Source organism: Arachis hypogaea, chromosome 1 (genome assembly GCF_003086295.3).
Source record: "Arachis hypogaea cultivar Tifrunner chromosome 1, arahy.Tifrunner.gnm2.J5K5, whole genome shotgun sequence".
In the NCBI taxonomy this organism is placed as follows: domain Eukaryota; kingdom Viridiplantae; phylum Streptophyta; class Magnoliopsida; order Fabales; family Fabaceae; genus Arachis; species Arachis hypogaea.
The window spans coordinates 58252357-58279045 of NC_092036.1; the positions used below are offsets into that span (position 1 = coordinate 58252357).

The 26689-nt window shown below is 40.1% G+C and overlaps 2 protein-coding genes across 2 annotated transcripts; one reads left to right on the top strand and one right to left on the bottom strand.

Annotated features, from left to right (window-relative positions):
* The first annotated feature begins 4635 nt into the window (after positions 1 to 4635).
* On the top strand, positions 4636 to 5501 carry LOC112728814 (uncharacterized). The gene is made up of 2 exons (XM_025779158.1): positions 4636 to 4745; positions 5108 to 5501. Exons 1-2 carry the CDS (start codon positions 4636 to 4638, stop codon positions 5499 to 5501), a joined length of 504 nt encoding a protein of 167 aa, XP_025634943.1.
* A 17729-nt stretch (positions 5502 to 23230) lies between these two features.
* Positions 23231 to 26257, bottom strand: LOC112805011 (nucleolar protein 56). Its single transcript, XM_025847580.2, has 8 exons — positions 25874 to 26257; positions 25405 to 25619; positions 25120 to 25277; positions 24808 to 24995; positions 24475 to 24727; positions 24121 to 24269; positions 23894 to 24028; positions 23231 to 23747 (listed from the first exon to the last, which is right to left on the bottom strand). The coding sequence occupies exons 1-8, from the start codon at positions 26076 to 26078 to the stop codon at positions 23368 to 23370; spliced, it is 1683 nt and encodes a 560-aa protein (XP_025703365.1). The 5' UTR covers positions 26079 to 26257; the 3' UTR covers positions 23231 to 23367.
* Between the last annotated feature and the right edge of the window lie 432 nt (positions 26258 to 26689).

Below are 26689 nucleotides of genomic sequence, written 5' to 3' on the forward strand. Positions count from 1 at the left end.
AACGCAACTAGAACCGCCTCATTTGGACCTCTACAGCTCAAGTTATGGTCGATTGAGTGCGAAGAGGTCAGACTTGATAGCTTTACGGTTCCTTCATTTCTTCATGAATTCTCCCACTTTGCATGCTTTTCTCCTCACTTCTTCCATCCAATACTTGCCTTATGAACCTGAAATCACTCAACAAACATATTAAGCCATCGAATGGAATCAAAGTGAATTAAAAAACTGGCAAATTTAAGACATAAAAAGCATGTTTTTGCACTTAAGCACAATTTAAGGGAGAATTACAAAAATCATGCTATTTCATTGAATAAATATGAGAAAAGTTGATAAGATCTCCCAAATTAAGCACAAGATAAACCACAAAATTGGGGATTATCAAATCTCCCCACACTTACATGTCCTCATGCTAAGAATAAAGAACGACAGGAAAAGGGGTATGAACATTTATTCACTGCAATTAAACTATATGCACCTATCTATATGAATGCAACTAGATGCAAAATGATTCTACCTATTTGGTCAAAAGTAAATCCATCTCCAATAGCATGTATGAACAAGTTGGGCTAAGTAGTATAATGATTCATGAATCCTACCAATTTGAATATCAAAATAAAGCACAAATAGAATTGCAAGAAGAAAAGCTCATGAAAGTCGGGAACAAGGAATTGAGCATTGAACCCTCATCGGAAGTGTATCCGCTCTAGTCGCTCAAGTGTATAGGGTTGATCACTCAATTCTCTTCTACTCATGCTTTCTAAGATTTGTTTTTCTTCTAATAATCAACAATTATTCAATGCATTCATACATTCATCATGAGGACTTATTCATAGGTTGTAATGGGGTTAGGGTAAAGGTAGGGATGCATATGGTCAAGTGAGCTAGGAATTTGAATCTTTGATTAACCTAATCTCTCACCAAACACATATAACAACCTATAAAATTCTAATACAGTACCTAGCTACCCATGATTCCCATTTTTTTCACATACTCATTGATGCCAGGGCATCTAGGCCAGTTTCACTGACCTTTTCTTTACTGTTTTAGTGTAGTTTCATGCATTTTCTTAGAAAATAAGCAAGTTTTAGATAAAAGAACACTTACATCTTGATTTAGACAAATATTGTGAATTTTACATTATTTCATGAGAATTATGCAAGGAATGAATGTTAGATTGGATAATGCATGATTTCATGACTTGGATTAGAGCTTTGATGCACTTTATTTGTGTAATTTCAGGACAAAGGAAGCAAGGAAGAGCCACGTTAGCATCCACGTTAACCTAGTTAATGTAGGTACTAACGTGGAATAGGGATAAGCCTGCAGCGTTAATGAGAAAAGTGGATACCAGCAACGCCCTCGAAGCCATCATGAGCCACGTTAATTGCCACGTTAACTACATTAACGTGGTAGTTAACGTGGAGACAAAAAAGACTCCAACGTTAGTGGTAATTGTGATCACCACTAATGCTCCAAGATGTGGCAATGAACCACGTTAAGAGCCACGTTAACTAAGTTAACGCGGACTCTAACGTGGAAGAGAGGAACAATGCCAACGTTAGTGACACTCACCTTTGTCACTAACCTTGGATCAAGCTTGCATTGCCCACGTTAGTGGTCACGTTAAGACCACTAACGTGAAAGTTAACGTGGAGTGAAATTGATGAGCCAACGCTAGTGACACTCACCTTTGTCACTAACGATGGGATGGCATTCATAACCACATTAAGAGCCACGTTAACTTAGTTAACGTAAGCTCTAACGTGAAGACAAGGGGCACAAGACAACGTTATTGGGAAAGGTGAATCCCAATAACGCTTGCAAAGATGAGACATAACCATGTTAAGAGCCACGTTAACTTAGTTAACGTGAGCTCTAACGTGGGGGCTAGGGGCACAATGCAACGTTATTGGGAAAGGTGAGTCCCAATAACGCTTGCGAAGGTTTGTAAGGCAACGTTAGTGGCCACGTTAGTGCCACTAACATTGGAGTTAATGTGGGCCATATGGGGGGAACGTTAGTGAGAAAAGTGATTGCCACTAACGTTCTCGAACCCATAATGTCACTCAGTGTTAACGCCACTAACGCCTCAAGCCAAAGTCCATGCTTACATCACTTTCTCTCTGCAAATAAAGCTAAGCCCACTGAAGGTTCCCAACTGCTTCAACTTAAGATCAAAGGCCCATATCCAAGACTTGTAGAATTGACCAGAAGACCAAGAAGAGTAGTATATATGGGAGTAGTTTTGAACTAGAAAGAGAGGGGCACATTGGAGAAAACTACACTCTGTATATTTTACTTTTCTGCAACTTCTAGAGTTAGAATGTATCTTTCTTCTTCTTCACTTCCATTTTCCAGAACTATGAACAACTAAACCCCTTTCATTGGGTTAGGGAGCTCTGTTGTAATTTGATGGATCAATCATAGTTTTCATTATTCTTCTTCTTTCTTTTCTCTTGATCTTACTAGAAAGCTTTCGATCTTCATCTAATTGGATTGTTATCTTGGGAAAGAAACTCTCCATAATTGGATCTCCTCTGAGCCTTGGAAAAGGGATGAGGAGATCATGCTAGAAATGCTTTCTCATGTTGGACCAAATTGGGGTTTGGATGGGTATTGTGACATTTAACCTTACCAACACTTTGATTTGGAAATACATGTGGTATAATTAGTGACCATACCTCATCTCTTCTCATGAGAAATTAAATCAAGGAATTGGGCAATTGTTCAAGTTTAGAGAGATTGGATTGCCAAGGAATTGGGATTCAATCACTTAAGATTGCCAAGGAGATCAATGAATGCATTGATTGAGGAAGAGATGAGAATGAACTTGATCCAGAGAATGCAACACCTCCTGAACCCAATGAATTCTCCATTTTTGATCTTACCCATTCTCTTTACTTTCTGTCATTTACTTTCATGCTAATCACCTTAATTCTCCATTTAAGATTCTGCACTTTATTTTCTGTCATTTGCTTTCCTGCCATTTAATTTTCTGTAATTCTATATCCACTTTCTGCTTAGCTCAACTAGAGCATTCTTCCAATTAAAATTGCTTGACCAATCAATCCCTGTGGGATTCAACCTCACTCTATTGTGAGTTTTTACTTGATGACAATTCGATATACTTACCGAAGGAAATTTGTTGAGAGAGGTAGTGCAGAAGGAAGTCATGAAGCTGTCGCAAGCAGGGGTAATCTACCCAATCTCTGACAGCCCATGCGTGAGTCCCGTTCAAGTAGTTCTGAAGAAAGGAGGAATCACAGTGGTGCCTAACGAAAGTAATGAGATCATACCTACAAGAACTATCACGGGATGGAGAATGTGCATTGACTACAGAAAACTCAACGCATCCATAAGAAAAGATCACTTCCCACTCCCCTTTATGGATCAGATGCTGGAAAGACTTGCAGGACATGCTTACTACTGCTTCCTAGATGGTTATTCAGGATATAACCAAATAGTGGTTGATCCAAGAGATTAGGAAAAAAACATCATTTACTTGTCCATATGGAGTGTTTGCTTATAGACGCATGCCATTTGGGCTATGCAATGCGCCTGCAACCTTTCAGCACTGCATGCTTTCTATTTTCTCAGATATGGTAGAAAAGTTCATAGAAGTCTTCATGGACGACTTTTTAGTGTTTGGGGATTCATTCCCTGATTGCCTGAATAACCTCGGCTTAGTATTAAAATGATGCCAAGAAACCAACTTGGTCCTAAACTGGGAAAAATGTCACTTCATGGTGACAGGAGGAATAGTTCTCAGTCATAAGGTTTCTAAACAAGGCATTGAGGTGGACAGAGCTAAAGTGGAACTAATTGAAAAGCTACCTCCACCTAGTGATGTCAAGGCAATTAGAAGCTTTCTCGGGCATGCTGGCTTTTACAGAAGATTTATAAAAGACTTTTCAAAAATAGCCAAGCCCCTGAGTAATCTTCTTGTGTCAGACACCCCGTTTGTATTTGACCAGGGATGCATGCTAGCATTTGAAAATTTGAAAAAGAAACTATCCTCAACCTCTATCATTGCCCCACCTGATTGGAACCTGTCATTTAAGTTGATGTGTGACGCATCAGACTTTGTAGTGGGAGCAGTGTTAGGGTAGAGGAAAGATAATTTGGTGCTTGTCATATACTATGCCAGCAAAGTCCTTAATGACACCCAAAAAAATTACACCACCACTGAAAAGGAATTGTTGGCAGTGGTTTTTGCATTTGAAAAGTTTAGATCATACCTTATTGGATCTACAGTAATTGTTTTCACTGATCACACAGCACTTAAGTATCTGTTTGCTAAGCAGGATTCAAAACTAAGATTGATAAGGTGGAATTTATTGTTGCAGGAATTTAATATTGAAATCAGAGACAAGAAGGGGGTGGAGAACAAAGTGGCAGATCATCTGTCTAGAATCCCTTGTGAGAAAAGCAGCACACACGAAGCAAGTGTAAATGAGTTCTTTCCAGATGAACAATTAGTGTTGGTTCACAAGGCACCCTGGTTTGCAGACATTGCAAATTTTAAGGCAACTGGAGATCTACCCCCAGGAATCAACAGACACCAAAGAAGAAAACTCATTAATGATGCTAAGTATTTTGTGTAGGATGAGCCATATCTTTTCAAGAAGTGCTCAGATGGGATTCTTAGAAGGTGCATTTCAGAAGAAGAAGGACGAGAAGTCTTGTGGAATTGCCATGGCTCTTGCTATGGGGGTCACTTCGGAGGAGAAAGGACTGCAGCCAAGGTATTACAGTGTAGGTTCTTCTGGCCCACTCTTTTCAAGGATGCAAAAGAGCTAGTGAGGGGCTACAATGAGTGCCAAAGGGCTGGAAATCTACCCAAGAAAAATGAAATGCCACAAAACTTCATCCTAGAGCTCGAATTGTTTGATGTGTGGGGAATCGATTTCATGGGACCCTTCCCAACTTCCTATTCAAACAAATACATCCTAGTAGCAGTAGATTATGTATCTAAGTGGGTGGAAGCTATTGTAACCCCAACAAATGACAACAAGGTGGTCATGAACTTTCTCAGGAAAAATATCTTCAGCCGGTTTGGAGTCCCACGAGCCCTTATCAGTGATGGAGGAACCCATTTTTGTAACAGATCCATAGATGCCCTCCTCATGAGATATGGGATGAAACATAAGGTTGCTACACCTTATCACCCCCAAACAAGCGGGCAAACTAAGATATCCAACAGAGAGTTAAAGAGGATCCTAGAAAAGACTGTGGGAGCATCTAGAAAGAACTCGTCAAAAAAACCGGATGACGCTCTTTGGGCATACAGGACAGCCTTCAAAACACCAATAGGAATGTCCCTATATCAACTGGTATATGGAAAAGCATGTCATTTACATATGGAGTTGGAGCACAAAGCCTTTTGGGCTCTCAAACTGCTGAACCTTGATAGCATTGCTGCTGGTGAGAAAAGAATTCTGCAGTTGCAAGAACTGGAGGAATTTAGGTCTCAAGCCTATGAAAACACCAAGATCTATTAGGAAAAAGCAAAGAGGAGGCATGACCTCAAACTGGCTCCAAGGAGCTTCGAAGAAGGGCAACAAGTACTCCTCTACAACTCCAAACTGAGGCTATTCCCTGGAAAACTCAAATCAAGGTGGTCAGGACCCTTTCTTGTCACAAAAGTCTCACCTTATGGACACATAGAGATCATGGTGGAAGATTCAAAGAGGACGTTCATAGTGAATGGACAAAGACTTAAACACTACCTAGACAACATAGGGGAGGGCCCCAAACTGAAGTACCATCTCAACTAAGGAAGCAACTGTCGAGCTAGCAACATTAAAAAAGCGCTTTGTTGGGAGGCAACCCAACCAAAGGTAATTTTCCCTTCCTAATAGTTTAATAAAAGGGTGAAGTGGCTTCTCTGTATTGCAAGGAGCTAAGTTTGGTGTTTCACACCATAGCAATCCAAAGGTGAATGTGTGATTCTAAGCTGGTACTCTATCAAGGAGTGTGTTAAGGAACACATATGAATCCTTGGATTGACTAGTTACTAGCTCCAACCAATCAGGAAACCACCTAACAATAGTTTAATGTCTGTTTTGTAGTCAATTGCTTAATAAAAGCACATGAGGTTCCTGCATGAATTTAACCTATTTCAGTAGGCAGGAAACTAAGTTTGGTGTTCACACACCAATTGAATTCCAAGAACTTTTAAGCATACATGCAGGCTAACAAGATCTCAAGTGTTTGGGAGGACAAACAACTTCCACTCAAATTCTCTCAAGAATTCAATCAATCTCTTAACACATCTACATCCAAAAGGCAGGAAGGATGCTGACGGAAAAGAAATAAGATATCAATAAGAGGTTGTATTGTACTAAACTCTGCTGCATTATAATGTTTAGAGTGGGAGTAGGAGTTCTCCCTTGTTCTCTACCTTTTCAAGGGTATTGGCTATGAAGGAACAAGGGGTTTGGTTTATAAAAGGACAAGAAAATAAATGGCGAGAAAGTAAAAGGATAAGAACTAATAAAGAAATGGTAAACAACTCTTGGCTAAGACATGGGAAATTGAGATCACCATCCTTGTCTACATACCAAATATTGATAATTATGAGGGACCAACCTATTAAATCTACCTCCAAAAGCTTTAAGTACGTCAAATAGGCTTGGTCACATCAACCCATAAGTCCCAACCTATCTACTAATTAGATTAGTAGTGGGTTAGTGTCAATGGATATCAAATTGATCACCAAGGGTTCTCAAATCACCAATTCAATGAGACCCAATGACTCAAGGTCACTCAATTCCCTTAGCCTAGGCCAAGAGTCAAGAAAACTACTCAAAAACTAAAGGAAACATTCTATCAAGAACCTAGTGTGCCATAAAAGTAAACATCACAAAATGTTAGAATTAGTGAAACCCACAACTACCATAAACAAGAAATCAACAATAGCAATTAAGATGAACATAAAAATGACATAGAAACATTAAATTGCATTAGAAGAAATCAAAATCCAACAATGGTTCATCAAGATAAAAGAGAGCATAAAAGTAAAATTAACATCACAAACTAGAAGAATGCAAGTGTAGAAGCAAGAATTCATAAAAGAAATAAGATGAAAACACGAAATCAAAGCAAGATCTAAGAGAGATTAACCTAAGAACCCTAATTCTAGAGAGAAGAAGGAGCTTCTCTCTCTAGAAACTAAACTACATGATGCTAATCCTACAAACAATTGCTCTCCCCTTGCACAAGCTTGAATTCAGGATGAAATAGCATCAGAAATGAGTTGGATTGGGCCCAAAACTGAGCTAGAAATCGCCCCCAACGAATTGTTTAAAGTGGACCCGCGTGCAACATCGGCATGCGCATGTCATGTGCGCGTGCACGCCCTTATACGTCAGGAAACTATAACAAATTTTATATCATTTTGAAGCCCCAGATGTTAGCTTTCCAACACAACTAAAACCGCCTCATTTGGATCTCTATAGCTCAAGTTATGGTCGATTAAGTACGAAGAGGTCAGGCTTCACAACTTTACGGTTCCTTCATTTCTTTATGAGTTCTCCCACTTTGCATGCTTTTCTCCTCACTTCTTCCATCCAATACTTGCCTTATGAACCAGAAATCACTCAACAAACATATTAAGGCATTGAATAGAATCAAAGTGAATTAAAATTGGCAAATTTAAGGCCTAAAAAGCATGTTTTTGCACTTAAGAACAATTTAAGGGAGAATTACAAAACCATGATATTTCATTGAATAAATGTGAGAAAAATTGATAAAATTTCCCAAATTAAGCACAAGATAAACCACAAAATCGGGGTTTATCAATAAGCATGAAAGAAATTAAAGGAAAGCAATTAAAAGCAATGGAAATAGAATTTAAATACTAAAAGGGCTCTTGGTGAGAATTAGGTAATTAGGGCTTGCTATCCTAGTAGTGGACCACAAACATGGTAATTATGTGTGAATTAATCCCAATTAGTCAACCCTACATCGAGAATAAGTCAACTAGGCATAATTAATCTCAATCCACAGGTCCTAATCGACTCACTAGTTAACTTAGTGAAAGATTAGCGTTAGTGGAAACCAAATTAATTAACAACCCTCATACAATGTGAAATGGACATCCACCACTCAAGTTCACCCAAATCACACAATTTTCCAACCAAGAGTGAGAGAAACTAAGCTAAAACCAACCCAAACATTTTATCAAACACTTGGGAGGCAAATAAAGTATGATAAATGACAAGGAATAATAAATGCTACAACTACCAAGTAAGAAAAATAAAGATAGCAACTCAATAAAGCAATAAAAGAGGCATGAAACATAAAATTGCATTAAATGTAAATTAAAGTAACAAGAGTGCAAATACATAAAAGTGAAAAAAATGGAGAAAATCACATGATAAAGTAATGAAATTAAGACAATAGGACAAGGAAAGATAAAAGAAACTAGATTAAAACAAGAATTAAAACAAGAAATTACAAAGCAATTAAACTAAAAACCCTAGGTTCTAGAGAGAAGGGGGAGCTTCTCTCTCTAGAAAATAAACTACATGACTAAAATCTAACCCTAATTGCTCCCCCCCTTCTCACATGGAGTGAGGCCTTGCCTAATATAGGAAGAATCAGCTTCAGAAGGTCCAAAAATTGGGCTCTGGAGGCCCAGAAATCGCCCCTAGCGATTTTCAGTAAGTGAGTCACGTGCTGGGACCTGTGCATATGCACACTTGCTGATTATTTTCTTGTGCATTCGCGCAGATGGTTATGCGTACGCACATGGCTGAATGATTCTCGTGCGTACGCAAAGCAGGTTGTGCATACGCACACATGGTTTTGCAGTTCTTGTGCGTACGCACAGGTGTTTGTGCTCACGCACACTCCAATGTATGCTTCTCCTTTGTTTTCTTCATGTTTTCTCCCTTTGTACATGCTTCCTTCTACTTTTGCCTTGCCAAACTTGTCTCTAGGACCTAAAATCACTCAACAAACATGTCATGGCATCAAATGGCATAAAAGTGGGATTAAAATTATCTATTTTAAGGTCTAAAAAGCATGTTTTCACAATTAAGCTCAATTTAGGAAGAAAGCACAAAAGCATGCTATTTAAAGAAATAAGCGTAGGAAAAGTTGATGAAATCCACCCAAATAGAGCAAATAAATATCATAAAATATGGATTCATCAATGTCTTTTGGAAATAATTTCTCTATGAAGCTCAAAATTCATACTTGGAGAAAAGTGTAGAAGATCATAATGAGAGTGAAGGCGGTTACCGAATTGAGATTTGAAACCTACAAGATCAAGATTAGCAGGTTCTTTCACTGAGTTAAGGAAAGGCCTTTTGTTACCTTTGGAGGGGTGACTAGAAGGTTCTGAACATCCTTGAGGACGATAGGATGAACGAGGAGAATGAGAAGCTAATGGTTCTTCATCTGTCATGGGTCTCTTCCCTTTTACAGCATTTGCCCTAAAAGTTCCTGCTTCCTGTGGTGTTGAAGAGGGTCTTCGAGAGGTGGTTTTGGTCCTTGCCATAGGTTCAGGAATTTAGAAGGAGTGAGAGAAAGAGTGTGAATGTATGTGAATGTGAGTGTGGCTTATTCCTTTTGTGAAGGATTTCGTGGAGGTCGAATGGTGCTTGTGTCTCTTCTTGTTGCAACCTTCTTTTTTATGGTTATTAAAATAACAATGAATATGATAAAGAAAGTGGTGGCAGTTAGAGAAGATGAGGGGTTTACAATGAATAACTACTGTTAATGCTTAGTGCTTCTCCCCCTTTTTCAAAACGCAAAAGATAAATGAAGAAGGGTTTTGAGAAGTTTGAATTTAAAATAAAAACCAAGTAGCTTAAAAAGACAATATAGTTGAAACCTTTTAAAAACCAAAAATTTATTTGACTTGAAGAGAAACCCTTAAAAGCAAATATCTTTTTTGATTTGAATGATCAAATCAAACAATGAGGGCCACTTCATAAAATATAATTTCTTCTTTTTTGGGCCCAATGGTGGTTTTAAGGAAACACAATGGACCATCAAGGATTCAGTCTTGACCCAGACTAATTAATTTAACCAACACTCAGTTTGAGATTCAAGGAACCTAGAGGGAGTCATCATCTGTCAAGTTTTATCTCCTGTCGACTTGAGAGACAAAAACAATCAAAAAATAAGTTTATCACATTTAGTTCAAAAACTCAACATCAACAATTCCTAATGCAGTTCTCAATTTACAACATCTATCTTCACACGGAGGTTTTGTAAAAATATCAGCCAATTAACCCTCAAATTTCACAAATTGTATGTTAATTGTACCCTTTCGCAAATCTTCTCTAATGAAGTGAAGCTTGTTGAAGAATGTAGACTTTTTGGTCATGTGCCTAGAGAATCCAATATCCAAGTACCACATGTCATTCTTCTTCTTGGATGTTAGACACAACTGGATAATACTTTTAAGTGACCTTAGGTATCCAAATTATTTTGGATCCTTTTATGTTAAACCTTTTTGGTTGCCCAAGAGCATTGTATTTTTAAATCACTTTATAAACTTTATCACCAATCTTTCTTTCAAATATGAAGTATTGAATAGGCAAATGACCAAACCGATTTCATGTATGACAAAAATTTTTGCTTGCTGATTTTTCAAAGTAATTTGGATTTTGAAAGCTTTTGTTTTTGGATGTTGAGGCTTCATTTTCAAAATATGAGTTTTCAAAAATAGATTCATATTTTCTATGATACTCCAACCCAACCTTTTTAAAAAGAGGTCTTTGACTAGTTAATAATTTGTCTAAGTTTTCAAAACTTTGGGCAAATTTAGCTATATCTTGATTTAAACCCTTAATTACTTTATGCAACCTTTCATTTTCTTCAATGCAATTCAAGAAGGCAACAACAAAAAAGACTTTTAATTTTAGACCTAAACCTTTTGTTTTCTTCAACAAGATCGACAGTACTTTTGACTTCTTTCAATTTTTCTTTGAGGTAAGCATTTTCAGCCTTTAAAATGTCATTTTAAGATTCAAGTTACTTGCATTGATTCAAAAAATTCCTAATTTTCTCAATAAGAACATCAATCATAAGATGGAGTTCTTCATTAGAGGATTCAAGGAAGATTACCTCATCATTATGACTGTGGTTGGCCATTAAGCATGCTTGAGAATTATTGTCCGACTCTTCATCCTCTTCTGTGTTGTTTTCCAAATCTTTTCAAGAAGCCATGAGTCCTTTCTTCTTGTCCTTCTGAGACTTGTCTTCTCTCTTGAGCTTGAGACAATCATATTTGTAATGTCCAGCTTCTCTGTAGTTGTGACAAATGACCTTGCTAATGTCCTTCTTTGGTTCCTTTGAGCTGCCTCCTCTACTTCTTTCTTTTTGTCTCATCAGCCTTCTAAGTTTTCTAGCAAAAAACATAATCTCGTCATCTGGTAAACAGTCACTAGATTCATTATCCAATAATTCAGCAAAAGATTTAAGAGTCACTCCTTTCTTTTTTGTATCATTTTTTATGTGAGTGATTTCATAAGCTAGTAACTTTCCTTTCAACTCATTATAAGTCATTTGACTTAGGTTACTGCTTTCAGAGATAATAGTAGCCTTAGTTTTTTCTCTTTAGTTAGGATTCTCAAGACTTCTCACTAGGACTTGTTCAAAATGAGTAATTGATGCACAAAATTGTAAATCACACTTTTCACAATTCGTACCACTAACCAGCAAGTGCACTGGGTCGTCCAAGTAATACCTTACGTGAGTAAGGGTCGATCCCACGGAGATTGTTGGCTTGAAGCAAGCTATGGTTATTTTGTAACTCTTAGTTAGGATATCAATTATGATTATCAATTGACTTGCAAATGAACAAGAGAGCATGAATTAAATAATACTTATTATGCAGTAATGGAGAATATGTTGGAGTTTTGGAGATGCTTTATCTTCTAAATCTCTGCTTTCCCCATGTCTTCTTCTTCACGCACGCAAGGTTCCTTCTATGGCAAGCTGTGTGTTGGTGGATCACCGTTGTCAATGGCTATCATCCGTCCTCTTAGTGAAAATGGTCCAAATGCTCTGTCACAGCACCGCTAATCATCTGTCGGCTCTCGATCATGTTGGAATAGAATCCAGTGATTCTTTTGCATCTGTCACTACGCCCAACACTCGCGAGTTTGAAGCTTGTCACAGTCATTCAATCCCTGAATCCTACTCGGAATACCAAAGACAAGGTTTAGACTTTCCGGATTCTCAAGAATGCTGCCAATGGATTCTAGCTTATACCACGAAGATTCTGATTAAGGAACCCAAGAGATGCTCATTCAATCGAAGGTAGAACGGAGGTGGTTGTTAGGCACGCGTTCATAGACTGGGAATAGTGATGAGTGTCACAGATCATCACCTTCATCATAGTGAAGTGCGAATGACCATCTTAGATAGAAACAAGCGTGCTTGAATAGAAAACAGAAATATTTGCATTAATTCATCGAGACGCTGTAGAGCTCCTCACCCCCAACAATGGAGTTTAGAGACTCATGCCATCAAAGAGTACAAAGTTTAGATCTAAAATGTCATGAGATACAGAATAAATCTCTAAAAGTTGTTTAAATACTAAACTAGTAACCTAGGTTTACAGAAAATGAGTAAACTGAGATAGATAGTGCAGAAATCCACTTCTGGGGCCCACTTGGTATGTGTTGGGGCTGAGACTTGAGCTTTTCACATGCCTGGACTGTTTCTGGAGTTAAACGTCAGGTTGTAACCTGTTTTGGGCGTTTAACTCCAATTTGCAACCTGTTTCTGGCGTTTAACGCCAGAATGGAACATGAAACTGGAGTTAAATGCCTGTTTACATCATTTATCTTCAAGCAAAGTATGGACTATTATATATTTCTGGAAAGTCCTGGATGTCTACTTTCCAACGCAATTAAAAGCACGCAAATTGGTCTCTTGTAGCTCCAAAATATCCATATCGATTGAAGGGAGGTCAGAATCCAACAGCATCAGCAGTCCTTTTTCAGCCTGAATCGGATTTTTGCTCAGCTCCCTCAATTTCAGCCAGAAAATACCTGAAATCACAGAAAAATACACAAACTCATAGTAAAGTCCAGAAATATAAATTTTGCATGAAAACTAATAAAAACATACTAAAAAGTGGCTAGAACCTACTAAAAACTACCTAAAAATAATGCCAAAAAGCGTATAAATTATCCGCTAATCACAACACCAAACTTAAATTGTTGCTTGTCCCCAAACAACTGAAAATCAAATAGGATAAAAAGAAGGGAATATACTATAAATTCCAAAATATCAATGAAGCTTAGTTCTAATTAGATGAGCGGGACTAGTAAGTGTCGCCCACGCGTACGTGTGGGTGTGCAAAAGAAGAGGCGATGCGTAAGCGTCGGTCACGCTTACGCATGGGTGAGCAAGAATCCAAGTGACGCATAAGCGTCGGTCCTGCGTAGATTTTGTTTTGTCAAGGAACTGACTCCAGGCCCTTTTGGAGACCCTATTTTTGATCCCTTTTTTTCTTTTTCACATGACTAAGCCCTTTAGTGGGCAAAATAACAAACAACAATGGGTTTCTTTCCGGGCCATACAAGGCCAGAGAGTTATTACCCTTTTGATGAATCCTTTTATGACTTTAAAAACTTCTTTTTCAAAGTGCAAGCTGTAGAGGGTCACCACCCTTTTTTCCTGGATGAAAATTTTTCCCCTCGCTTTCCTCTGTACTGGTTAGAGGCCTCTCCTTGCGAGAAATATAGTTTAGATGATTTGGACGAGGTGGAGGCGGCCGTCGTTGGGTTCCTCTGAGAAGTTTGGGGAAGAGCCCCTTATCTGGATACCAAGAAGTTCTTCTAGGGGTCCCCGACCTTTGTGCAGGCCCAATTAGGTAGTGTCGTATTAGTTTTCTCTGATTTGTTTTATTGACTTTTTACCTAATGGCTTTTGCAGAGATGGCAAAGAAGAATTCGAGGGAGTCTTACCAAAGGGTTCAGGAGGCCAAGGCGAGATCCCGTGCCAGGGTCGGTGGTGCCAGGACGGCTGGTCCTTCTCCTCCTTCTTCTTTTCACAGCTTGGGGACCCTGCCCGACCTATTGTTATTTCTTTCTCGGCTTCTTCTCTGCTGCCCCCTTCTTTCCGACCTTCTCCTGAGCCAAAAAAGAAAAAACGCAAGGCTCTAGAGTCTGGCTCTCCTTTTGAAGGTGAGGATAAGGTGGATGCGCGTCAATTTGTTCGGGAGTATATCTATCCTTATACTCGTATAAGTATGGATGATATTTCTCTTCAAAATCACCTTACTATTCTGGCTCAGGAGAGTATCAGGGCGGCGAGGGTGTGCACCATGTTTCTTGATATTTTTGAGAAGACTCCCCTTAGCTCTTTGGGCTCATCCCAGAGGGTTGAGGAGCTAGAGGAGAGGATTCTCTTGTATCAGGATTCTGAGAGGAGCCTGAGGGAGGAGGTCACCAAGCTGAGGGAAGAGAGGGATAATCTCCGGAAGGAGGGGGAGAAGTTGATGGGCCGATGCTCTATGGTGGAGGACCTACGGGAGAAGGCGGAGCAGAGCTACTCGAGTTTGTTCCAAGACCTTGTGGAGGTCAAAAAAGATCTAGTGAGGGCTCGGGACGCTTATGCGGAGCTGGAGGACTCTATTGCAGAGGAGTCCGAGGAGGCGTGGAGAGTTTTTAAGGAACAGGTCGGGGTTCTTGCTCCCGACTGGATCTCTCACCCTTGGATCCGGATAAGGTCGTAATTGATGGGGCCATTGTGTCTCCTCCCTGACCTGTGTCTGAATCCGAGTTGAAGACTCCGGGTCAGAGAATCATAGAGTCTCCTCTCCGATCAGATGATGCTCCAAGTTCTTCCAAGGCTCTTGAGACTTCCCCTCCAACTCCTATGGATGTCTCTCTCCCTGACTCTGGTGGTGCTCCGACTACTCTTCCAGGTGGTGATGGTGATACCCTTTGAAAAATTATCTTTGGCGATATGGGGGCCCGGCCTGTGGGTCCCCACTTTTTTAAACTATTTATCTTTGTGTTGTTGTGGTACGCTGTTGACACTTTTTTGGCCTTTTATGGCCATAAACAAAATATTTAAAAATACCCTTTTTTGGACAAGGGTTTAGGTTATTTTTCGTTGGTTGCGTGCATGCTTTTTCTGCTTTAGGTTTTGAAGAAAAAACCCCTTTTTTGATCTTTTGTTTTGAAAAACCTTTTCTTGGCTGGCTGTCCTTTCTTCTAAGTTTTTTGGATTTTTCCTTGAAGGTTTGAGACAGTCTCTATTGCTTTTCATGAGTTTTCTGATCTCTTTTTGGTATTCCTTATGCTCAATTTTTGATATATTGAGTTTTCATAACTTAGGTTATTTTTGTGATGCATTTCTTTGCTTCTCGAAATTTCCGATTTGTTAGTCGGTTAATTTCCGAGTTTATTCACGATCGATTTTTATAACCTCTTTACACCGACTTGTACCTCGTCGTTTTATCCTGACGACCATCTAGGTCAGTTCATGGGATTTTCACGCTTTGTTGAGCTTAAATCGGCGCGTTTCGTAGAAAGCGAGAAGGAATTTATGAGAGATATTTGAAAAAAATCTTTATTTATTTGCAAAGGTACTTTATCGCTACTAAGGGTTTTTGGGCTATCTATGACCCCTTAGTCTCTACTGTGATGCCTCGTTAAAAATCCTTCTTCAGAAAAAACCCTTTTATTTTGGGAAAAAATTGTGAAGTTGGGAAAAGAGTACATCAGGGAGTAGAGTTCGCTTTTAGCTGTAGTACATTTTCATATTACAAGCATGCCACGACCAAGGTAGCTCGGTGCCGTTTAAGTCGGTCACCTTATAATAACCTTTTCCTAAGACCTCACTAATCTTGTATGGTCCCTTCCAATTAGCGGCGAGCTTTCCTTTCCCAGACTTGTTAACTCCTATGTCGTTTCTAATTAAGACCAAGTCATCTGAGGCGAAGCTCCTTCGAATGACTTTCTGGTTGTATCTGTTCGTCATCCTTTGCTTCAATGCTGCTTCTCTAATATGGGCTCATTCGCGGACTTCAGGGAGAAGTTCAAGTTCTTCTTTGTGTCCCTTTATGTTTCCAACCTCGTCGTAGAAGTTAACCCTTGGGCTTTGCTCGTTGATTTCAACCGGTATCATGGCTTTTATGCCATAAGCAAGTCGGAAGGGTGTTTCTCCTGTGGCAGACTGAGGTGTAGTCCGATAAGCCCAAAGTACTTGCGGGAGTTCCTCGGCGCATGTTCCTTTTGCGTCCTGCAACCTTTTCTTCAACCCTACCAATATGACTTTGTTTGCAGTCTCGGCTTGTCCATTTGCTTGTGGATGTTCCACTGATGTAAATTGATGTTTGATTTTCATACTGGCTACCAGGCTTTTGAAGGTTAAGTCGGTGAATTGAGTGCCATTATCAGTGGTGATGGAGTGGGGTACCCCATATCTGGTGATAATATTCTTGTAGAGAAACTTCTGACTTCTCTGAGCGGTGATGGTGGCCAATGGTTCTGCTTCTATCCACTTTGTGAAGTAATCCACTCCCACTATTAGATATTTTACTTGCCCCGATGCTTGTGGGAATGGTCCTAGCAAGTCCAATCCCCACTTTGCAAAAGGCCATGGGAAAGTTATTCTAATGAGTTCCTCGGGAGGGGCTACATGGAAGTTTGCATGCATTTGGCATGGCTGGCACTTTTTCACAAATTTTGTGGAGACTTTTTGTAGGGTCGGCCAGTAGAATCCCGCTCGAATTACCTTTCTCGCTAACAACTTTGCCCCAAGATGGTTCCCGCAGATTCCATTGTGCACCTCTTCTAGCACCTCGGTTGTCTTTGAGGTCGGGACGCACTTTAGTAGTGGCGTTGATATCCCCCTTTTATAGAGGATATTTTTTACCAGCGTGTAGTTTTGTGCTTCCCTCCGGATTTTCTTGGTCTCTTTTTCCTCTTTGGGGAGGATGTCGAATTTCAGGTATTCGACTAAGGGCTTCATCCATACGAGGTCTAACCCGGTGATTTTAAAGACATCTTGAGTAGCCTCCGTTTTGTCCACGGAGGGTTCAGGAAGAGTTTCTTGGATCAGGCTTCTATTGTTTCCTCCTGGTTTGGTACTTGCTAGCTTGGAGAGGGCATCTGCCTTGCTGTTGAGGTCCCGAGTTATATGCTTCACCTCGGTCTCCGCAAAGCGCCTAAGGTGCTCCAAGGTTTTGTCCAAGTACTTTTTCATGTTGGGATCTTTGGCCTGATACTCTCCGTTTATTTGGGAGGTCACCACCTGAGAGTCGGTGAATATCATTACTTTGGTTGCACCGACTTCTTCTGCCAGCTTTAACCCTGCAATCAAGGCTTCATATTTTGCCTGATTGTTGGAAGCTGGGAACTCGAATTTGAGGGACACTTCAATTTGTGTTCCCTCTTCGCTGACCAATATTATGCCTGCCCCGCTTCCAACTTTATTGGAGGACCCATCTTCATATAACTCCTATGTAGTGGATTTCTCCTCTTGATCTCCCGCGTATTCCGCTAGGAAGTCGGTGAGGCATTGAGCTTTTATTGCCGTTCGGGCTTCGTATTTCAAGTCGAACTCGGAGAGTTCTATTGCCCATTGAACCATTCTTCCTGCAATGTCTGTCTTCTGAAGGACCTGCTTTATGGGCTGGTTCATTCAGACTTTTATCGTGTGTGCTTGGAAATACGGCCATAATCAGCGTAAGGCCACTACTAAGGAGTATGCAAACTTTTCAAGTTTTTGATACTTTAGTTCTAGGCCCTGTAGAACTTTGCTGGTGAAGTACACAGAATGCTGTCCGACTTCATCTTCCCGTATTAGAGCTGATGCTATAGCTCTGTCTGCTACTGACAGGTATAGGACGAGCTCTTCCCCGACTATGGGTCGGGTCAGGATTGGAGGCTGGTTCAAGAACTTTTTGAACTCCCGAAAAGCTTCTTCACACTTCGGAGTCAATTCGAACTGGCATCCTTTTCTTAGTAAGGAAAATAGTGGAAGGGATCTTAGTGCCGATCCCGCCAGGAACCTAGAAAGGGCGGCAAGCCTTCCATTTAATTGTTGAACCTCCTTCAGACAAGTCGGGATTTTCATTTCCAGTATAGCTTTGCACTTATCGGGGTTTGCTTCGATTCCCCTTTGTGTTAGCATAAACCCTAGAAACTTCCCCCGCCTCTACCACGAAGGTGTATTTTGTGGGATTTAGTCTCATCCCATGCGACCTCACGGTGTTGAAGACTTGCGAGAGGTCTGTCAAGAGGTTGGTTTCCTCCATAGTCTTCACCAGCATGTCATCTACGTAGACCTCCATTAAGTTCCCAAGATGGGGAGCGAACACTTTATTCATCAACCTTTGATATGTGGCCCCGGCATTTTTTAATCCAAATGGCATCACCACATAGCAGTAGTTTACTCTAGGTGTGATGAATGAAGTTTTTTCTTCATCCGGCTTGTATAACATTGGGATTTTGTTATATCCCGAGTAAGCATCCATAAACGACAAGTACTGATACCCTGAGCTCGCATCTACAAGGGTATCAATACAGGGAAGCGGATATGGGTCTTTAGGACATGCTTTAGTCAGGTCGGTGTAGTCGACGCACATCCTCCACTTGCCATTTTGCTTTTTGACTAGTACTACATTTGCTAGCCATGCCAGGTACTTAACCTCTTGGATGAAGTCGGCCTCCAAGAGACCTTGCACTTGCTCCTCCACCACCTGAGATCGTTCTACGCCGAGCTTATGCCTGCGCTGCTGTATGGGTCGTGGTCCGGGGTGTACTGAAAGCTTGTGGGACATGAGTCGAGGGTCTATCCCTGGCATGTCGGAAGCTTTCCAAGCGAAGAGGTCGGAATTTTGTCGCAGGAGCTTTATCAGCCTTTGTTTCAGACCTTCGCCTAGGTCGGCCCCTATGTTGGTTCTTTTTCCTTCCTCTTTTCGGATTTGAACCTCTCGGTTTTTCCACCCGATTGTGGTCGCAGCTCTTCCCTTGCTTTTATTCCCCCGAGTTCTATGGTGTGAACTTCCTTGCTCTTTCCTTAGAGGTTTAAGCTTTCATTGTAGCATTTTCTCGCCAATTTCTGGTCTCCTCGCACCGTCACTATTTCCTTAGGTGTTGGGAATTTCATGCAAAGGTGAGGCGTTGACACCACCGCTCCAAGCCAATTTAGCGTAGTCCTGCCGATTAAGGCATTATACGCCGATCCCACATCGATGACGATAAAGTCGATGCTCAAAGTTTTGGAATTTTCCCTCTTTTCGAAGGTCGTGTGAAGGGGGATGTATCCCAGTGGCTTAATTGGCATGTCTCCTAATCCATACAGGGTGTCCGGGTAAGCTTTTAACTCCCTTTCATCCAACCCTAACTTGTCGAATGTGGGTTTAAAAAGTATATCTGCCGAACTCCCTTAATCCACCAAGGTCCTATGGAGGTCGGCATTTGCCAAGATCATGGTTATCACCACCGGGTCGTCATGCCCGGGCACGATCCCCTGTCCGTCCTCTTTGGTGAACGAGATGGTTGGGTGATCGGGAGATTCAGGTGTCTTTTGCGAGATGATTTAGTGAGCCCCCCTCCTGCAAATCCTCCAGAGATCATATTATGTTTCTCTCGGGGTTTGTGGTGGTGGGTCTCTCCTGTCTTCATCATCTCGCTTTCTTTTTCCAGAATTTTCTGACCTTTCCATGAGATATTTATCAAGTCGGCCTTCCCTGGCCAACCTTTCTATCACATTTTTAAGGTCATAGCAATCATTTGTTGAGTGACCATACATCTTATGGTACTCACAGTAGTCGCCGTGACTTCCTCCCTTTTTGTTCTTGATGGGTCTAGGAGGCGGCAACCTTTCAGTGTTACAGATTTCTCTGTATACGTCCACTAGGGAGACTTTTAGAGGAGTATAGGAGTGATATCTCCTCGGCCTGTTGGGGCCGACCTCCTCTTTTTTCTTGGGCTCCCTTTCTTTCTCTTTTGCTGAGTGAGGGGGCCCCTGTCGCCAGTTGGGCTCCCGTACTTTGGCATGTTCCTCCATGTTGACGTACCTTTCTGCTCTCTCTTGTACATCACTCAAAGAGGTGGGGTGCCTTTTTGATATGGACTGAGCGAAGGGGCCCTCTCTAAGTCCATTTACTAACCCCATGATAACTGCCTCTGTGGGCAGGTCTTGAATTTCTAGACACGCTTTGTTGAACCTTTCCATGTAGTCACATAGAGGTTCCTCGACCTCCTGCTTAACTCCTAGGAGGCTCGGTGCGTGTTTTACTTTATCCTTCTGGATGGAGAACCGTATTAGGAATTTTCTCGAGAGGTCCTCAAAGCTGGTAACCGACCTTGGAGGGAGGCTATCGAACCACTTCATCGCTGCTTTCAACAGGGTGGTCGGGAGAGCTTTGCAGCGAGTTGCATCAGAAGCATCAGCCAGATACATCCGACTTTTGAAATTGCTTAAGTGGTGCTTCGGGTCTGTGGTTCTGTCATAGAGGTTCATATCAGGGCTTTGGAAGTTTCTTGGAACTTTCGCCCTCATTATGTCCTCACTGAACGGGTCCTCTCCTCCCAGGGGCGACTCTTCTCGGTCGCCGTGAGAGTTCCGACTTTTAAGGGAGGATTCCAGCTTCAAGAGTTTTTCTTCTAACTCTTTTTGTCATTCTATTTCCTCCCTGAGGTTTTGCTCTGCCTCTCGTTGTCGTTCTAGTTCCTGTTCCAGTTGCTCCAAACGACCTTGGTGGCCATGGACCAGCCCCATTAGCTCGGTCGTATGGAGTGGCTCTTCCTTTCAGGACTCTCGTCCCTCCGAGGAATTTACCTTTGGGTTCTTAAGCCCAGAGGTGCCTTCTCTATGCTGATCGTTGGTCCCTTGGTGAAGGGTCAGGTCTGCGTCGTTGTTTCCGGTATCTGGGTTTTCTTGTTCAGAACCAGACGATGTATAACCATCTTCTGGTGAGTTGTCCGCCATTACTGGTTGATCTCTTGGGTCCCCGGCAATGGTGCCAATGTTACGTTGGGTAACCGGAGGTTAATGGGCTGGACTCTTTGGGTTGGCCCAATCGTCTGAGGGAGGAAGCCTTTGAGCGGGTTTGCGCCTTTAGAGACTCCTTCCGACTTGTGGGTATGAGTGAATGGGGGGTGGTACCTGCAAAGACACACCGATGCCTAAGTTAGCAAGGGTGTGAGCAGGTCTAGAGAGTATTGGGACTTAGAGATACCTGAGGGGTGTTAGTATATTTATAGTGGTGAACCAATAACCACCGTTGGAGTAGTTCCACCTTTTAAGGTGGATAACCGTCCCTTTATCTTAGGGAGGTTGCGATATGGCTCCTGAAAGTGGGTTGAGAGATTTTAGGGGCAGTTATTATCTGCCAGCTAATCTTTGCTCCCGACTTTCTTAGAGCAAGTCGTGGGGAGCACTGACTTTTTTGAGAGAAGGTTGGTGTATTGAGGAGTCCAACCTAATGGGTTGGGTCTTGTCGTATGGACCTGAGTCTTAGCGTTGGGGCAGGGTATGAACACCAGATAACCCAGGAAACGGTCATTATTATTCGGATGCTTGGATCTTTTGGTAAAAATAAATAAATTGTCAATGACCATTATTGACCATATATTATTATTATTATTTTCTTGGATGGATATGTTTTGTCCTTTCGGAAGGATGGAAGTTCACCTGTGTCAAATAAATTGTGAGTGACCATATATTATTTTATTTTTTAGGAAGGAAAAAATGTGACGTTTGTTGCTTACTTTTTTAAATGGGACGACGTCTTGAATTTTTTTTTTTTTTTGCATTTTCGAAAATGAAATTGGGCTAAAATCATTATGTTGACATGATATGCAATAAGAATTGATTAACCAAGAAAATTTGAGCTAATTCTGATCATGATGCAGTTATTAATATTCGGTTAGTTCGAGTTATCGTTATTGATCTCGAGTTTATAGAAAAACTTAATTCTCATAGTAACGCATTCTGACTCAATTTAAGAAATTAATTTTAGAAGAAGATAAGATTACGTGTATAATTGCATCCGAACACAATGTATGTATAATTGTATATCATGCTATATGTGATTACTCCGCGTTTCTTATTAACAGAACACTACGGGATAAAATATATTTTTCTCTAAAATTATTAAAAATTTTAAAAATACTTTTAAATTTTATTTTATTTTAATTTTGTCCAAAAAATATTTGATTTGCATTATATATCCTTAACAGTGATAAAATTATGTCTAAGTTGTATTGAAAGTTACCTTTGTAAAATTATTTCTGAATTGTCCCTAAACTTCTTGAAAACATAGTTGTTAAAGTACATTTGATACAAATAAAAAATTTATAAGATAAAAGTGAAAAAAAATTAAAACTTAAGAGTATTTTTAAAAATTTTAGTAAACTTCAAAAATAAAATATACTTTATTCTATTTTAATTTTTGTAAGAAAAAATGAAACAAAAAATGTCATGCATGTTAACATTATTGGTAGGAGTTTTAAAACTTATTACTTTAATAAATAAATAATATATTTAAAACTTAAGTTTTATTTATTTTTTAATATTTTTTTTCAATTAGTAATCTTTAAAATATCAACTAAATCCTTATGGTGGATTGAATGCAATGGAGGTGACAGTTTTGAAAGGTGAGGTGGTGTAGTGCAGTGCGGTGTGGTGACACGGAGAGTGGGGTGAGGAGTGGGAGTGAGCGGGAGAAAGAGAGGGTGTTTCATGATGATGATGGTATAAAAGGAGGGTAAATTTTAAAAAGACGATCACTTTTGGACTGAAAAAAATTAATAGTAAGAATAAAGTTAAGACTTGGTTCTGTGTAGCATCACTCTAAATCAAATTTGTACAACCTCTTTCGAAAAAACCGGAGGCAAAATACATTTTTAAATCGCTTATCATAATAGAGTCAAAATGACCATCTACCATGAATATGAAACTCGGGCAATCTTCTGGATTCTATTCCGATTGGGGTTGGTGCTCACAAAATAATTTGGAACTTAAAACATTGTAGAATTCTTAAAGGGAGCAATATGAGATCATACGGAGTTCCAAGTTCCACGCTTCAACTCTCTTTTGTTTTATATAAAGGTGATGGTGATCTACCGACTACCATGGTCAATAAACAGCAACTTTCTCATGGTACATTACTTTTAAAAAACTGTTTGTCGGGGTCAAATTTTAGCTACTAAAACTCCAAAAACAAAGAAGACAACATATTCGAAATATATTATGTAATAGAAGATTTTCGAATTACTATAACGACACATGGTAGGGCAAAATTTTGCATAATAGATGAAAGGCAGTCAACACTAATCTAGACATGTGCAGGAGCACCCGGCAAGAGTTTGAAGTTAAAAACTTAACAGAACAAATTTGACTTTCAATAGTTAAAAAACAGTTTTCAGCTTATTCGGCATCCTTACTTTTTGATTTCTTTTTCTTCTTCTTAGTCTCAGTAACAGCCTCTGGTACTTCTCCATCATCATCGTCTCTCTTATCCTTTGTCTTCTTCTTCTTCTTTTTAGCTGTTCCATCTTGATCACCGGCAGCACTATCACCTACGGCCTGGTCAAGCTCCATCTCCTGTTCCAATTTCCTCTTTTCTTTCTTTTTCTTCTTTTCTGATTTATGATCCTCCACTGCATCACCATTTGTAGTTTCTGGGGCTTTATCTACTACAGCCATTTCGTCAGCTTCATCTACATTAGCAGCTTTTTGCTTCTTCTTCTTCTTGTCTTTCTTTGCTGATGCTTCAACTGGCACTTCTTGTGTATCCGTTTCTGTATCTGCAACAATTGCAACATTTAAGCAAAATTCTACTATTACACATGGAGTGAAGTGTGAACTACAATATGCATGCCACTCAAGTTTATACAAATTTCTCTATCCACTGCATAGCCTCAGCAGAGGGAAATTAAAAGGGGGTCACTACCTTTGTTCACTACACTTTCAAGGGCAGACTTCATGACGTCTATGTTTTTACGAGGGGCAACTCCCTTGTCGTAGAAGTCAAGTCGCTCCTCAACTTGTTCACGAAGTTTCTCCCCAAAAGCGGTTGTACCCCTTTCTGCATCACAGGACAACAAAATCATTTCACATGGAAATATATGCTAAGGAAAACAGGACTGCAGAAATAAATTCAAGGTAATGGTATCAAACCAGAAAAGCAGTCAATCCGTGATGCAATTGAACATTTGTTTGCAAGATAGCGAGCCATTCGACCCTTATTTCTAGCAGATGCTCGACCAATAAATGAAGAGTGGAATATCAGACCATATTTGGGAGTATTTCCTCTAGTTTTTAGTGCCCTGAATAGAACAAATACATTACAAACGAGATGGTATTGCGAACCAAGATTAGCTATTGTCCTAACTCATGAGGAATTATGCAACCAACCATTACAGAAACAACAAACTTGCAGTTTTCCATTGGAAGCGTTGTTAATTTAGATGAACATGCATCACTTTGAGCTTTAGAAACTCAGAAACAAGAGGCAAGGTTAAAAGTTCAAACCTGAACAAAGCTTTCTCTGCACCAAGAATTTGAAGGGTTGAAGATGGGCACTTCGCTAAATTTGTGAGGCTACCAGCATGAGATATTAATCGTGCACCAACAACTTCACCAATCAAAGAGGCCAAATTTGGGGCAATGTCATTCATTTTAGAAACCAGGTAATCATACAACTTCCGCCTATACTCAGATAGGTCCATTACCCTCTGTGCAAATTGATGGACATTAATCAAGTCCACTGGGGATAAATCCTGTCCTGAAGGAAACAAAGAGAAGAAGAAGGCTTAGATAGAGGATGTCACACAGATTAAATGCATAACATGTGTAAGAATCTACCCATGGAGGCCTTGGCAGCTTCAACAATCTCCTTTGCCTTATCTTCATCTCCAACTATGTCAGTTAGAGCCGGAATATTGTCTTCGGACAACTTTGCTTTATCCTCAATATATTTTGCAACTTTCGCATAAAGATAATTGTCATTCACAATCTTCACCAGTTCAGGAAAATGCCATGAATACCATTCTCTGCACACATTGCGAAACCAACAAAAAAAAAATTGAATTCTCCAAGTTCATTCACTCTCTCAAAGTATGTAAACTATTCCAAACATTTGAAAATTATTACTAGCATCTGTCATTCACATGCTACCTGACCCTCATGGAGAATGAATTGATGTCCTTATCAAGTGTATCGAGAAGGAAGATTGCTTGGATGACCATATTGTCAACCCGATTAACATTGAACTTCACCTTGGCTCTGCTGTAGCTATGCCCCAGACCAAGTTGTGCCTTCTCCAAATCTCCAGGCTATGAAATTCAAATGATGCAGAGTAAAATAACAATAACATACTAATATATAAATACATTTCCGTATCACACATGAACCATGCATGAATAAGAAAAACAAAGAAGGCAGAGTGAAATGCTAGCTAACCTTGAGGTCACCAACAAACTTATTGAAATGAAGCCTCACTCCACGGAGCAGCTCATTCACAAAATCATTACTTTGACAGGGAATTTTGGTGACTTCAGATATCTGAGAACCAATCTTAGGGTCCGAAACACCCAAACTGAACTTGGCCTTCTTCCCTTCCTTCACTTTAGGCAAGTTAGTCTCCAAGACAGTTCTCAGCTCATCGGTCAATATGCCTAAACAACAAATGCAACGACGCACAAAATTAAATTAAATTAAAAACGCCGAATTGATGCTCGGTATTCTTTCTTGTAAAAGGAAATGCATTAACCAAACATGCACAAAAATTAATTTAAATTTCTTCGCTATTTACAAAGTTACAATCAAATAAGACTTCAAAATCGTAATTTGTGTCATGCATTAACAACAAAACACGATTCACTCCACAATCAACACAGAGTAGTGAGTGGTAGTGATGAGTTGGTGGTACCTTCGGAGACGGCGTTGCACTGTTTGAGGGCATCGAGGGCGGAGGTGAAAGGGTTAAAGGAGCGGAGCTTGACGACCTTACCGAAGCGGTTGAGATCGGAAACGGAGCTCCGAACGGCTTCGGTGTTCTGACCGATTTCGTCGAGGCCGTGAGCCTCGAAAAGGGCGTAGCCCGAAGCAGACTCGTAGAGAAGGAACAGCGCCATATCCGAGACGCTGAAACCCTAACAGTTTAACAGAGTATCATGTAACAATCAGCACTTAGTCGTAGAAAGAGAGTAGAGTAGAGCCCCAGGCTGTGTTTGCAATTTGCAGTGGCTGCCGCTAGTTTATGAAATAAGTTCATCAAGTTGTATGAAATATGCGGGTTAATACTCAAATTAGTGCTTGAACTTTTAAATTCATCTCTAAAATATTTTATTAATAAAATTTATTTTTTAGGTTATGGATTCCTTACTTTTACTTTTTTTTTTATAGGAATATAATTCACCATTATCAAAATAATTATAAAATATATCTTTTTTATTTTTAAAAAAATTAAAAATTAAAAATGATCCCTCTAATTTTTGTTTTTTATATTTTTTTCTTTTCTTTTTAATTTCAGATTCAGAGAAGAGAAGCATTTAGTCTACTAGGATTTTCTTTTCTAATTTCAATCATTACCATTCTTTCATCCTCTTTTTCTGCTGTATTTCTCGCTCGCTTATTCTTGCTGCCGCAACACGCCTCAGACGACGCCACAACCTGTTTCTGTCGCCACACAACCTGCTTCTGCCGCCATCGCGTAAGACGCTGCCTCAACGCTTGGAAGTTAGTT